We start from the raw sequence: 15,580 nt of genomic DNA, 5'->3' as shown, positions 1-15,580 counted from the left end.
AAGATGCAACAGTGGGGTTTTTTTCGTTGGTTGTTTTTTTGATGCTCCTCAGCAGCCATCTAGAACTGCATGGGATCTTACTGTAGCCATTTTTAAAGAAGTTAGTTCTTTCTGAGGGTTAGATGCAGTAAGCTGAGGTGCCCAGGCAAGACATCTACACTCTGCAAAGTATAGTGCACTTGGAAAATATGCGAGACCTTGTAGAATGCAAAGAATAGATAAGCTTGCAAATTCAGGGCCTAAAGCTGTTAAATATGTTATGTGACTTAATTTAAAGTTTTGAGTTCATAATCTGCACTAGAAAATAAGTATTTTCAGTTAAGAAAATACTCTTCTGAATTAATTCTCACAGAAAATACAGGCTGCATTATTGTGGTATACTTTTTTTCCCCAAAATTTAATCTAATTTTTCTTTAATTGTTTTATTCACTTCTTATTTTTCAGGAGTCTTTGAAAAATCCTTAGTGGTCATGACATTGTTACAAGTGACATAAATTAGCCAGTGGCTCAGAATGATGGATACCCAGAAGACTACAAATGGTTTGCAAGTGATTGGAGAAGGGACTGGTATAGGGAAATCGACACTCCACATGGTGGGGTATTTGGGAAAAGTCAGTTGAAACTTGTTTTACATGTGTGCAAAGTTCATATTTTTCTCTGCTTTGAGAGATTTTTAATTGGTCTTAATTTTACAAAAAAAAATCTCAAAATTATTTTCCACGGAAATCTATAACAATGGCGAAAGATTATTCTAAGTAAATCTGTGCCTATGATTTTTTTACTGGCACTATTTTTGCAACTGTTTGCATTCCTATGAAAATTGATTTGTCTTTCAAAGATCTGAGCTTGTGTTCCCTGGCAATAAGTGTCCTGTGGTTTAGTTCAAGTAGAATGAAATGTTGCATAATTGTGTTGTTAAAGATACCTGATTAAATATTTGAATATTTAAATCAAAAGATAAATTTATTTAGAACACTCTACCATATGAATATATATCTTATAAATATTAAGTAAAAAAAACAATCTAGGGTTTTTTTCATATTGTATTGGGTATTATATTTAGAAGTTGCACGTTGGTTTTCTATCTTCGTTTGTATGTATGTCTTGCCTTGAGATAATATATGAAATACATAAGTTTATTTTTTTCCTTTTTTTTTTTCTTTTTTTTTTTTTTTTTAGAACTGTAGTCCTGTGGAAACAACTGCGCGTGAATATTGTCCAGTCTGCAAAGAGAAGGGCCAGATCCAAGTTTTACGGACTTACCGCATTAATTTTCAAGAGTCCATTTTTCTTTGTGAAAATCCTCAGGTATTACACTAATTGACAGTTTTGTTTGTTCGTGTAGAGGCCTTTACCTTCAGCAGTTACACCTCTTCAAGACTTTGTTGGTGGTAAGGAGGCTGTTGAAATAGGACCCCTTTGAGTCCATATGCTGGATGATGTTTGCCTGTGTATAGACAAAACCATAACTAACCTGTGTACATGCAGCGTTTAGGCACAGGTAGCTGCCCTAAAGAATTAAAAAGAGTAGATTAAAATGAATAAAGGAGAGTTTCACTTACGTAACAAGGGAACACAGGTGGTACTAAATAAATCTTTGTACGAATCAGAATACAAGGCGAAAATTTGATGATCCATGTAACTAATACACAGCTCTTGCAGATGTGAGTCTCCCGTTTTTCCTTCTTTAAGTCTGGGTAATGCAAATAGGTTTGTAATTATAATTACAATGTTTTCCTTTTTTTTTTTCCTTCCTTTTAAATTTAACCTTATCTGGATTTCTGTGCTGCTTAATATTTGAGTCGTGATTTTGCTGCCTCTCCCTTCTCCACTGTTTGTATATGTGGGGAGGGTATAGCAATCCCATACGGACTGGTGCCCTTAAATTAGTAGATAGAGACTAGACTAGACTAGACATGGGTCTCTGAGTTGCTTTTCCCATCCCTCCCCACTTTTAAATAATCATAGTATCGTTCTGGAGATTGGTAGTAGCGGATTTGACTATATTCTGGTTGCAGAATAGCTATATATCTAAGACCCTGCCAACACCTGGTGTAATGCATTGGGCTAGCCTGAAAGGTACCCTGTTGGTTTTGGCACCAGGAATCTCTCGGGCATGAGGTGATAATGCCAGATCTGTACCCCAAAGGAATGGATCTAGCAGAGTAGAAGAAGAGGACTCTCCTTAGCAAAATTAGGTTGTTTTCAGGGGTTGGAAGCATTTACTGGAAAAGTAGTGTAGATTATCACTACTGATGTATTTACTTCACAATTGCTTATAAGACAGTGGTTGGATAAAACACTTTTCCTGTCATACGTATGTTGAATTTATGTACTGGTTTCATTAACATATCACTTTACAGACGTCCTACATTGCATTTTAAGAGTATGGTTTGTACTTTTTTTAGCTCTTGTTCACCTGAAATTGCTTTGTAGATTTCACTGTAACTTTCTTTCTTTCCTTTAGTGTATCTACCCACTTGGTTATAAACCATTGAACAGCATAATTACTTCTGCTGATTCAGAAAATCATCAAGTTCCATCTACTTATAAGAAAAGGAAACTGTGTGATATCAGTGACTTTTCTCCTGTTGAATCACATCCAAAAAAAGCAAGAACTAATAATGTGGTAAATGTTGAGCACACTATTAATACAGACCCTGTTGTCAAATGCTATCAGAATAGCTTATGTATTCCCAAGTCAAGCCTACATGATGTATTACAAAATAACCAGCAAAAACCTAATAACAATGTGGAGTCCTGCATCCAGAAGGTGGATTTTGAAACAACCACCAACACCAACTATCAAGAAAGTCCTGCTAAGACTTTTAGTCCCAGAACACAACTCTTGCCAAATTCTGAACTTTGCTCAACAACATCTGAAATTTTGCTCAAAGATGATAAAGTTTCTGCTAATAACACAGATTTATGTCTTCAGTGGAGAAACGTGCATAATCTTTGTTGGTTAGATTGTATTTTGTCAGCACTGGTGCACTTAGAAACATTAAAGTTTGCTCTAGCAGAAGAATATAATGATGGAAAATGTTTACTTAAGGAACTCTTAACAAAATACAATCAAGCAACTGTGCTTCTGAATACCTGTAAAAGGAGTAAAGTAAAAGGTGAGTAAATTTAGCTGCTGTTTCTTCATATTCACACTGGTCTGATCTGCTACAAATATGTGAAATTTAGTACAGTGTACTTAAATATGCCTCCGTTCTATTTCAAGATCACAAAAGAATGAGTTACAACTCATTACCGTGAATTTGCAGAGTAGTGTGCTTTATCTAGCAGAATCCCAGTAACCTCTGAAATTGTTTTTCTTGGGGCAAACGCGCACACTTTGAAAGCATCAAACGCTAAGCATCTTTTGAATTTTTTGTCATGTCCCACACAGAGAATTTGTGAATTGGTTATGTAATTGAGCCTTACTTTGTTTCCTTCCCCTCTGTCGGTTAACATATTAGGATGCTGTTCTAATCTTTATCTTCAAAATAATTTCCTTTGTGGTTTATATCCTTGTATAAATGAGCAGTTGCCTTGTCACACCAAAAATAGTAAAGCTGGGAAGATAATGTTCTCTTCTGGCTTCAGCTGTGCTTATTGAAGGAATGCTTCCCCTGAGGTCTGCAAGCTGTGCTGTGGATGATAGTGCTTCCTAACCTGTTTCAGTCAAAATTAGCCAAACACGTTAACCTGGTTCATCTTATCTGGAAAGGGTTAGTGAGTACTCACATGTGCAGCTTAACAGGTTCGAGGACTGTAACCTCCAAGCACAGGGGCAGTGATGGGCAGCTGGAGGCAACCTTGCAGGCAGCACAGCTGGAGTCAGCGGAGGGTGTGTCACTGTAATCTACTAGTATGGCCTTTGATCATTTTCTGTACTGTGGATTCAGTTTAAGACTCTTAAACTAAGATCTGTTTTTCTTAGTCCTCTTGAACTGACCCATTGGTGTCATAGGTCTGAACTTCTAAGAGATCATCTGTTAAGAGAATTAATACAGATCTCTGGTTAGCCAGTACCTTTCATGAGTTTTTTTTCAATAGACATTCCAGGAAAAGTGTGTGTTTGAATATATAAACTGTAGTCCCAGAACAGCGTTAGATAACTTGAAGAATATCCTGTCTTTCCTGGGAAAAATAATAGGTACAAAATGGTTTAATCCACCTTGTGACAGAAAAAACATACTATTTTACAGAGGGGGAAAAAAAAAATCCAAAAAGATTCGGAAGTGGTTCATACACGCTGCTTGCCAGAAAGTCAGGCTTCTTGATTTTAGGTTTTCAGCTATTACGTGGAAGCCCTCTACCATCACAGAACCCATCTGAGATGTGTTTCTTTCCCCTCTGTTGTGCTGTTTGCAAAGGAGCTCTGATGTGCAAGAGCCCTTAAATGGGGATGTTAGGTATTGGAATATAGTGTCATTTGAGATAACTTAAACGTTTTCATTTCCAGGAATTGCTGCAAAACAAATTAGTTTATTTGAGTAATAGTGGAGAGGGGATTGGATGAAGAGTATTGTTGTGGAGAATAGGTGTAGTAGTTATTCTGTCTTTCTGTGTAGTTTTTCAGCATCTTTTATATACAGTTGTTTTTAAAAACAACCAAAAGCAATAGAGCTGCAGGAAGAGTCTTTTTACCTTTTTTATATACATAGATTTTATAAGTAATAAATAATTTCAACAGCTGTTCTAAATCCTTCCTTTAATTTGTGCAGGTTATGATCGTGGTTGTATAGTAGAGGTTATGTTCCTGCTTGTGCTTAAAGAATGTGTGAATAAACAATGTAACTTGCAAATTTAAAATGCATGCTAAGATATATGAAGTACACTATTTTAAAAAATTATTTTTACTGTTTTAAAGGTTGACTTAGTAAATCAGTATTTTATCTGGAACAACACATTTAAATGTTTTATTACGAACTGTATAACATCATTAGAAAGCATGTAAGCAAATTTTTGCACTTTTGATCTTAAAAATCTACTTTTAATCTCCGAATCGCCAGGGTTTGTAATGTCTGGTTACATTATCCTTAAGTGTCGTGACTATCTAGCTATTGGTACACACGTATAACTTCTGTAAATTCTTCTCTAATTTTCAAATCAATTAATACCAACTAGTGGCTATTTTACCAAGAGTTTTAGGCAAGTGTAGGTCAATATGAAAGGCATCAGTTTGCAGAGAATGAGTGCATGTTAAGGGTACCTATCCGTGTGAAAGGGTGGGGGTGTTACACAAATACATGAAGGCATATATATTTTTTTCTTTAGATGTTCTTCCAAAAGCAGAATCTCATCTCAATGAAATCAGAAACAGAATGTTTACACAGTTACAGCCTCAGCTTAAGTGTGAATTGGGTAAGTAATTAGTGCCGCATCTCAGTATTTACTTTCAGGAAACTATGTGTAAAGCCTTGTATGTCAGTACATAAAAGTATGTACGCATACAAGACAGCTTGCAAATACATTTGTTTTTATTGGGGACATACACATACTTTACAGTGTGATCAGCTGTTTTGTCCCTTGACTGGTTTTGAAGTTTTAGAGAGCATATTCTTGTCTTTGTAACTGCGCTGTGGTCATGAAATTGTCATTGATAACAACTTAATAACATGGATCAGTCCCTTTGCTGTGAGGATTAGAAATAAAGCCTTGAAGGGATAACTGGAATTAAAATCATAGCAGTAAGCTTATCTTCTTCCTTTTTGAAGTACTGAAAGCTGATTTCAAATACCCAGTGACTTTTTTTTTTTTTTGCCCATTTTTGAAGGTAAGAAGGAGAGTCCAGTGTTTGCACTCCCTTTACTCTTACAACAGGATCAACAAGCTGCGAAACTATTCTTGCATTCATTTTCATGGAAGTTTGAATGTGTATGTTGTGGCTACAAATACCAGGATCGGTGAGATTTTTATTTAAGTAGCTATCTTACCTTTTTAAATCTGCATATAATAGCTGTTTTTTCTTCATATCTCCAGGTCTTGTACAACTTAAGCTTGCTGGTGAAGTTTTACACAGTCCACTTTTGTAGGCTAGCATTTGCAAATAGTTTACTGCTGTGTAATGTCTTAGGAAACCACGTTATCACTTAATTAAGAAAGAAATAATAGGTAACTGTGTGAGTCCCTGGCCATTGTCACTCTGATATTTTGCTGAGAGTATACAGATTGTTGTGGTTCTAAAGAATATCTGTAATATTAATTTGGATTACAAAGAATCAGAGATTAGCTCACATAATTTATCTATTTTAAAATAGTATTACAAGGAAGTAATTTCTTGAGAATTGATTTAGTTCTGTATAGCTGCAGGTACAATCTAGTCATTCAGGCTCCTTTTAGAGTCAGCAGAAAAAGAGACACCTTCAGAAGACAGCTCATTTTACTTGAAAAATACCTGTTTCTTTCTACTCTTTTAGGTTTATACAATAAAATTCTAGATCCCCAAGTGAGATGAGATTAATGCTATCTTACACTGCCAGCTAATGTGTAGTCCTGCATAATAGGATGTGTTCAAGAGCCGTTGTTACATGCTGTGTTTTTTTTAAAAAGTTGAAATATCTAGGTTAGGTTGAATATAAAGGAAGTCCTTTCTGTGGCTAATGAATGAATAAACTACGTTATTTCACTTTAATATCCCGTACATTGTATTTTCTTACAATATAACCTCAGTGTAATCTCAGCTCTGAATGTACTGTTTTTTGAAAACAAAACCTTGTATAACATGGATTCTGAGATAATTTGTTACCGCTTCCTTCTCTCCTTGAGATTCTGTATTAGCTAGTAAATTATGTGGATCCTGGTACAAGCTCTGTCTTATGTTGGAAAGGAAACAGAGATAACATGCTAAGGGAGAAAGAGCAAATAATGTGAAACTGAAGGCCACAGAGCTGCTGAGAACAAATGGTGACTGATACTGTTTGGCAGAACTGAATTCAGTGCTGACTTGGATGTGATGCAGTCACAGTGGAATTCGCACAAATGGCATGAATATGAATAGAATTTGGCTTTGTCATAACCTTTTTGTAACTTTTTTCTCCTCGTAAAGTGTGTATATTTATTGTTTTCTGATCAGCAACTCAACTTACTCTTTTTTTTTTTGTGTGTGTGTGTGTGTGTGTGTGTGTGTGTGTGTGTGTGTGTGTGTGTGTGTGTGTGTGTGTGTGTGTGTGTGTGTGTGTGTGTGTGTGTGTGTGTGTGTGTGTGTGTGTGTGTGTGTGTGTGTGTGTGTGTGTGTGTGTGTGTGTGTGTGTGTGTGTGTGTGTGTGTGTGTGTGTGTGTGTGTGTGTGTGTGTGTGTGTGTGTGTCCAGATTTAGGAAAACACTAACAACATTCACAAATATAATCCCTGATTGGCATCCACTTAACGCTATTCACGTTGGACCATGTAATAACTGTAGTGATAGATCTCAAAGAAGACAGATGATTTTGGAAAAGTAAGTTTGAATACATGAACTTGAAAATAAAATACATAAAATTCTGACACTTCGTTTAGTGAATGTATCACTTTCAAAACCAAACTATTATCTTGGGTTTACAGAAATTCTAAACTTTAAACTCTGATAAATACTCACTTTTTAAGATTTTAAATCATTCTTAAATGCTGAAATGGCAAATAGTGTTTAATAAACATGAAACATAGAGCAGTGTTTAACATGCTGACTAGCACATGTGTTTGAGCCAGGTCATAAATACTTATGACCACGTAGTAAATATAGACAACTGATATCCACTGTCAGCCTTTCCACAACCCCTGCCGTTGGTGGATAAAACGGTTGTCTGATCATCTGTTTACTAGTTTGGGCTGGGAACAATGTCCTTTCCTACTGTGGTTATGGCACAGTTCTCTCTTGTTTTTCTCACCTTTTTCCCCACTCCCCAAATCCCTTATGTGGTGGTGGGTTTTTTTCCCCCCATCTATAACAAAATGGAATATCCAGTTGGGGTATTCTTATCCCTTGACTACCATGCAATCTGAAGAGTCCTGTGTGGAAGTAGAATAGTAAGGGCAGGACTACATACTCTTTGAGATGCCTTACTTGTGATTTTTCGTTAGGAACTTCTGCCACTATTTTGTTGTAATAAACTGGTTCTTTATTGTTTCTTTATTAGAGTGCCCTCAATATTAATGTTACATTTCGTAGAAGGCTTGCCACATAACAATGTGAAGAACTATTCATTTCAGTTTGAAGAAGACACCTACCAAATAACAGCTATTGTTCAGTACCAAACAGATAAGAAGCACTTCATAACCTGGTCTTTGAATCCTGATGGTAAGAACCATAAATTCTATTACAGTACTTCATGAGTCTACATCAAATACTGTTTGTTGGATTACTGCAACAGTCTCAACAGTCCATATATAATAACAGGGATTTCTTTTGTCTGTATTCTAAACTTCATATTAAAATTCTGTGAATAATTGTAGGAACTTTGTTATACAGGGTGAAGGTTTCAGTTTGGTTTAGCTGATTTGTTCAGGAGTGTTCTGTTCTGCACTGCACTCACTGGGAAAAGTTATTTGGGTAGACTTGATTCCTTTCATAACTTTCCATGAAGTTAAAAATACGGTCTCGGCATGGCTGTGGGACAGATGGTATTGGTTATTCTGAAGCCAGTTATTAATCCATTCTTGGCTGGAAACAAGGGAACCTATAGAACTATCAGCATTAATGAAGTTTCTTTTCCTTTCTGAACTTTACTGCACCTGAGGGGTGGAAGGCACAAACCCATGTTAGAAACATTACTAATGTTTCTAGTTTTGTATGATGGTTGTATCATTGGTGGGAAATCCATAATCAGAGAAGATGAAAAGTTGGTATTTTGATTCTCATGCTTCTGTAGAGAGAACAGAGTGCAGTCTTATCAAGTGTTCTGACAACATGAAAGTTGTCTAACTCATACTGCCAGAGTTTAAGAAGAAATAGGAAGAGGAAGCAGCTGGGAAGCACCTAATTAGGAACATCTTATGTATCATATGTATCTATTTTTAAATTCTTAAAGCTGTAAAATGTTTGCTCATGATCTATGAACAATTTGCAGATGATAAGGCAGATTATTAGAATGAGCAGTTTCTTTTAAACCCCTGTGCCTCCCACCCAGGCAATGAAAAGGCAGAGAAACTTAATTTGAGAGGTGGTTCTTCGCTCATACCTGTGCGGGTATTTTCAGACAAGATGTCAGCATCATTAACTCAGACAAAAAAAACTTAGCTTTGTTTTTTGGCTGACCTACTCTGACCTGTAATAATATTGCTGCAAATTCTGCTTGTGTGTGATCTTTTTACAGTGGAAACCTCCCCGTTTTCTCAGATGTAATAAAGAATGGAGGAAAAAAACCCACTTTATTTTCTGCCCGTCAGGGGAGTGGGTTAATAAAAATATTTGACAAGTGTCTGAGGATAGTGACTTCAATTTTAAAAGTCTCTACACTGGTTGCTATTTATTTTTCAGGAACTTGGCTTGAATGTGATGATTTAAAGGGTCCATATTGCAAGACGCATAAAAGATTTGAAGTTCCTCCTTCAGAGATTCATATTGTTATCTGGGAGAAGAAAACATCCCATGTGCCAGAAGAACTGAATTCACAGTTCCAGAGTAAAAATATTGAAGATTTTCCTCTTGATAATGTACAGTCAAATTCCACAGTGTTGCCTTGTGGTTTTGATAACACTGTAGACAAAATACCTGCAGAACATCGCAAAGAGGATTCTGTGAGAACTCCAGATAAGAAACAGCAGCAGGTAGCTGAGGATGAAAGTAGTGTTCATCATGGTTTAGAAAATCTGGCACATGATGATCTTGTAACACTGATGCTTGAAGAAATTCAAGTTGACTCACAAGGTAAATCGCTGTTGAATGGACAGATGGTGGGAAACAACCTTGTTGCTGAAATGGGCACACCGCAACAGGGGGAATTAGTTTTTTCACCTAACACTCCGTATACAGGAGAGTTTGCTGGAACTAGTCTAGCTGTGAACAACAAATGCGCGTTATATGAAAATTCCAGCATTTGCTTGCCTCTAGAAGAGTTGAACCCAGCAGATATTACTCCTCCTGTGCCCAGAAAACACGGCCCTGACCCATCTGACTCATCACTTGCTCAAAGAACAGGTGACAGAACTGATTTACCTAACAGAGAACATGGGTTAAATTCAGAACTACAGCTAAACAAGAAGTCGTCACCAGTAGAGAATATTATGCAAAAATCACCTGACTTGAAAGATGCAAGCAAAATTGTGGTTAATTCTCAGGTTGCCAATTCCTTTGCTGCCAATAATTCCTTTCAGCCTTCGCACAAAGACCAAAAAAAAGGATTTGTAGGAAGCTGGGTAAAGAAATTATTAAGCAAGAATACTTCTTTTATGCCTTCAAGTGCCTCAGCTCTCAAGAATGAGAGAAGTTGCAAAACTCCCTCAATGCAAAAAATAAGTGAAGTGCGGTTGCCAGTTAAGGGAGCAAGTAACTTTGGTGGGTTTCAAAGCAGAGGTACAAACAAAACGACAGAGACCCCGAAGTCAGTGGTTCCTCAGACCAATAATACTCATCCTTTATCAAATTTCAAAGGATTTTCTCAAAGCATTCGTCTTCCAACAGCAAGTCGTACCACTATTGAAGGTCCAACTTGGAATAAGTCAGGAAGTACGTTGGGTACCTCAGGTAAAGTGACTCAGTTCCATTCACCTGGCTGTAACTCTGGGAAGGCAGAAGAGTCAGATAGTGACAAAACAAAAAAACTTCGCCTAAAACTGTTAAAAAAACTTAATGCTAAAAAAAAGAAGTTGGCTTCACTGGATAGGCTAGCAGTGGAACAGATGAAACATGAAAAACCTGTGAGTGGAGATGTAAGCACCCCATCACAGATCGAATCTCACAATGACAGTGAATTATTGCAAAGCTTTTTAAGGGAACTGCAGTATCAGATTGATGTCGCAGATAATGAATCTGAATTTAATGCTAACTCTGTATCAGGGTGTGCTAGCCATAATAACAATGATGAAATACTGGCAGAATTACTGTCCCCTACTTCAACTGTTGCTTCCTTAGAGGCTCCAAAAAGTGAAGAGGAATGTATGTATATGGAAATGGTGGATAGCAGTGTTGCAACAACAGCATCTGATGAGAAGACCAGTGTGCCGGATGCAGCAATGACAAGTGAGGACCACAACTATTACAGTCCTGTAAAGGACAGTAATTCAGAACTTCATACAATAAGCAAACCCAGCGTGAAGAAACTTGCTTTTGAAAGTCCTACAAGGGAAGATATCCTTGAAGACCTGTTCTCCATTTCAGCACCGAGCTCAATAGCAGGTGACATAGATTTACCTCATTTTGATGAAACTCTGTTTGAAACTTGGTAAATATTCGGTTTCTTGGTTTTAAGTATTTTTCAATATTATGTATATTTTGAAACAAAGCACTATTAAATTATGTTTTCTAACTAATTTAATTGCACACTGGCTGTACTTGAACAATTTGAGGGTTTTTTTCTTAAGATTTCATTGTAGCAGACCAATAAGGTTTTAATGCATTTTATTTTTCTGAGAAGCAGTTATTTTAGCTGTCAGATATGATGAATTTTAATTAAAAGCTCCTGTGAGTCTTAATTTTTGCTGCTTTTAATATGGAAAACTTACCCATATTCTAGTGAGTTTGAGAAATAATAAACTTCAATAGTCTTGATGATGTAATGGTGTAAGAAATGTTGTTTAGGTAGTAGTGATTTATTTTACAGGATCCCCCAACTCCTGAAGTCTTTTTGTTCGACATTTAAAACAAAAAAGTACCTTCTGTAATCAGGGGTGTTTGCATCCTTTGATACAAGGATCGTTTGCAACACTAAACTCGAGGCTGGTATTCTGTCAGGAACTGTACTCTTTTCAGAATTACTGTTCAACAAGCTCACCCTGATGTAGACACCCCTTGGATCCAAGGAAGGATGGATACATAGTAGAAATTTTACTATTTAAAGTTATGGCACGTACTGAGTTTTCATCCCAGGTAACTGAAAATATAATTTGGCAGAATATTCTTCTGAGCCAGGTTATTTTTTAAGTAAAATTAGTAAGATTTGGGCCAGAGTTTGCAGCACTAAGCAAGAATATCAGATGTAACTTTTAGTTATTCATAGCTGCAAATTCACTAATAAAATTAAAGTTAACTGTGAGTTAGCACCATTTCTGTTGTCACTAGGAGCTTTTCATGGCTAGAGCAGGGTACCCCTGTCCGTATGCGAGAGTGCCAAGGAGAGGGAGGGTCAATAGGAAGAAAGTAATGGAAGAGGTGGCAAACAGCAGTGAGTAAGCAGAGGGATTCACATCTTAGTGTTTCTGGATTTCTATAGCTTTCGTTTTGCTAGATGGGAGTCTTTTTTAAATTCACAGACACAGAGCTGGGGGTATTATATGCTAAATTAGATTAGCTGTACATTTTTCTTGTACTCAGAAATAACAAGGGTTTTATCAGCAAGTCTTTGTTTCAGCCATTTTTAGAGGTATTCTGCATTTTTTCATTGTTTTAGATCCCAGGTTCAAAATGTAAGTCCTCAATCTTACTCTTCCAATAGATGCAGTTGAACATAATTGTTATTACAAGGCACAGCTACAGATTTAAATGGTCTTGGATTGCTTGAACCAGGTTCAAAAAGTGTTTGAAAAACTGTCAGTGGCACTGAACTCACCTTGCCAAGCTATTTCTGTTGCAATTACGTACATGTTTATCAAACTGGCACTTCAGACAGTGAATGGTTTCATTCTTAAAATGTAAGTCTCTGTAAAGAACTTGAGCTCCTTCTTCGTTTTAAATGTTGTAATTGATAACGTTACAATAGAAAACAAATCAATGGATTCTGAATGTAAAGTGCCGGTGTACTGCTGGTGAAATGTTTGCCTGTTTGTGAATTCCTTTATTAAAAACAAAAAAATGCTGACCAAAATTAGACTTTGATTTATCAGTGAATAAAATAGGTGCCTCGGCAAGACTTGAGGGGGGTGATAGGATTTTCCTGTGGAGTTTTCCAACCAGTGGTTTCTATATATGCAAAACACTAAAAAGCGGCGTGTCTCACTACCCCTGACTGCTTGTTGCAGAGGTTTCCCCAAGCAGTGGGGAGCTGCCTGCAAGTGTAGATACCGTCTGTGACCAACTGGATTGTAGCTACCCCCAGCTGTGAAGAGGGAACTCCTTCACCACCGGCTCGGGACATGACACAGACCCAGGGGTGAGTGAAGCGGCGAGCCTGGGGTTGGAGTGATGCAGAATGCATAGGGCAACATGAGGAAGAGACCCCACTGGAAGACGAGAAGGTCCTGGTGGTAAGGATTATGTAGTAGAGAAGGGTATGGGGGCACATCTGCTGTGCATATATGCATAGACAGAAGCCAGAATCTCTGGTCGCCCCTGGCAGCACCTCCGCAAACCGATGTTGGGAGTCCTCAGTCTGCAGCTGCGTATGGGTGCACAAGTGTATAGAAGCTCCAAAAGCAAATAAATAGCACTTGAGATTAAAGTAAGTATGAAACTAAATCTGTTAGTGCTGCAAGTTCTTTGCCGCCTTTTTTCTGAAATAGTTAACTAAAGATGATGCTGTGCAGATTTGTCTGTTTCCATAAATGTTTTACTGCCTCTGATCCTGTGCAAGTGTGAATTCAGCTGAGATTGAATGAAAACCCCATGACCAAAGAAACCATTTGGAATTTGGTGGTTACTGGACTTTTTGTTTTGAGACTAGTTTTAAAATGTAGGCTGGATGTTCAGCTTTTTAGTTGCCATAAAGAGAATACAAAGGATTAGTTTTCTGTCAATTAGAAATACGTTAGGTGGGCATATAGCAAATACGGTTAGTGAGCAGAAGTTAGTCAATTTTGGAGGTTTATCAATGTTATAGGGTAAATTTCCAAAAGTCTAATGGCTTTGTGCACTTTGAAGGGATTATATTTCACACGTTTCTTCACCTCTTGCATCACACGATCTTGTCAGTCTATGTCTTCTGATATGGGAAAGGCACAATTGTGGCACTTACAGATTTACAGCTTTGGAGTTCAGAGTCAGCTCTGTGATGGAAGTAGCACTCTGATTCAGGTCTTACTACTTCATGATATATTCAAACACGTTTTAATAAAAAGAAAGGGCTGCCTTCTCTCATCCTGCCTAAAATAAACCAGCCCATCTGCAAAGGAGCTGCCTGGATGGATTTTCAGCTGTGTACCTGCTAGAGCACTGTTCTAGAAATTCATTGTGGTGCTGATTACAAATCTGATTTTGATCTTGATGTTTTTCATGGCTGGCTATCGCCATTTGTTCTTCTTCCAGCATTGTTTTTTGCTTTAAATAATTATTCCCTTCCTGACAACATATCAATGAGAGCGATTGTGTCTTGTCTGTGTTCCTTTTGCAAAGCTAAACAGCTGCTGTTCTCCATGCGAGCCCCTTCGCGCTCAGAGCAAAGCATGTTACCTTCCAAGCAGATTATGCAGCTCTAAGCGTGTGATGTGCTTCGAAGTCCACCAGGATTCAGGCTCGGAGTGGAAGAGCTTACAGTCTAAGTATAGATCTAAGACAGCATGCGGACAGAGCAAGAGAGAGAATAAGGTTAACAGGATTAACAGGTTAAGGTTAACAGGCTGATGAAGTTTGCAGCATGCTTAGTTTTGCACCGCTATGCACAAACACAGCCTAGTTGTTTACGAGAGAGATACTGAAGCTGCACAGCACAGCAGAACATGGTGGAGCCACGGGGCACGTGAAGGAGAGTGGAGGGTGGGAAAGGAGTGTAAAGGAGTAGGCCTGGCCTACTTGTTGGGGGCCAGGTGCCTCCAGCTTACATTTTCTACAGTGAGGCTGAAGAAACCCTCAGGAGATGTTTCTCCCTGGACATGGGTCTATGTTACTCTTTTATGTTAATGACTATCTAAAGGGGCTTCTGTAATGCCCAAGACAGGGTTTGGGCTAGCTGTAATCCTGTCCCCAGATTTCCAGTTTAGAAATAGGACAAGTAGGCCGCATGTTAAAATAACCCGTGAGCTGTAAAGGTTGGGGAAACCCGCCACAGAAGTACCTGGCGAGGAAGCGTCTCCCCTTTCCTCTTTAGAAAAATGGCATTTGGTCCTGGTGACTGGTCCTGTTGCAGAACCTCTCAATGCAAACGGGTGCTGCTTTTGGCTGGGGTAGAGTCAATTTTCTTCATAGTAGCTAGTAGGGGGTCATGTTTTGGATTTGTGCTGGAAACAGTGTTGATAACACAGGGATGTTTTCGTTACTGCTGAGCAGTGCTTACACGGAGTCAAGGCCTTCTCTGCTCCTCACACCACACCACCAGCGAGTAGGCTGGGGGTGCACAAGAAGTTGGGAGGGGACACAGCTGGGACAGCTGGCCCCAACTGACCAAAGGGATATTCCGCACCATATGACGTCATGCTCAGCATATAAAGCTGGGGGAAGAAGAAGAAAGAGGGGGACGTTTGGGGTGATGGCGGTTTGTCTTCCCAAGTACCCGTTACGCGTGATGGAGCCCTGCTTTCCTGGACATGGCTGAACACCTGCCTGCCGATGGGAAGCAGTGAATGAATTCCTTGTTTTGCTTTGCTTG

General features: G+C 38.2%; 1 protein-coding gene across 2 annotated transcripts; it reads left to right on the top strand.

Annotated features, from left to right (window-relative positions):
• The first annotated feature begins 427 nt into the window (after positions 1-427).
• On the top strand, positions 428-12,918 carry USPL1 (ubiquitin specific peptidase like 1). 2 transcript variants are annotated; one of them, XM_009290214.1, is made up of 8 exons: positions 428-611; positions 1,180-1,308; positions 2,468-3,122; positions 5,272-5,358; positions 5,771-5,900; positions 7,306-7,431; positions 8,108-8,268; positions 9,448-12,918. In XM_009290214.1, exons 1-8 carry the CDS (start codon positions 513-515, stop codon positions 11,352-11,354), a joined length of 3,294 nt encoding a protein of 1,097 aa, XP_009288489.1. In that variant the 5' UTR covers positions 428-512; the 3' UTR covers positions 11,355-12,918. The 2 variants fall into 2 exon arrangements, with proteins under 2 accessions (XP_009288489.1, XP_009288490.1); XM_009290215.1 differs by having other exon boundaries at positions 507-540.
• The last annotated feature ends 2,662 nt before the right edge of the window (positions 12,919-15,580 follow it).

Source organism: Aptenodytes forsteri, unplaced genomic scaffold, assembly GCF_000699145.1.
Source record: "Aptenodytes forsteri isolate BGI_AS27 unplaced genomic scaffold, ASM69914v1 Scaffold155, whole genome shotgun sequence".
Lineage (NCBI taxonomy): Eukaryota > Metazoa > Chordata > Aves > Sphenisciformes > Spheniscidae > Aptenodytes > Aptenodytes forsteri.
Note: the sequence above shows the minus strand (reverse complement) of the source record. Positions and strands in the feature narration are given on the sequence as shown.

Excerpts from the sequence above, each read along its gene's own strand:
- USPL1 (XM_009290214.1), top strand. The coding sequence starts at position 513 with ATGATGGATACCCAGAAGACTACAAATGGTTTGCAAGTGATTGGAGAA. Across the intron at positions 1,309-2,467 it reads TTCTTTGTGAAAATCCTCAG|TGTATCTACCCACTTGGTTA; the intron begins GTATTACACTAA and ends TCTTTCCTTTAG. Across the intron at positions 5,901-7,305 it reads GGCTACAAATACCAGGATCG|ATTTAGGAAAACACTAACAA; the intron begins GTGAGATTTTTA and ends GTGTGTGTCCAG.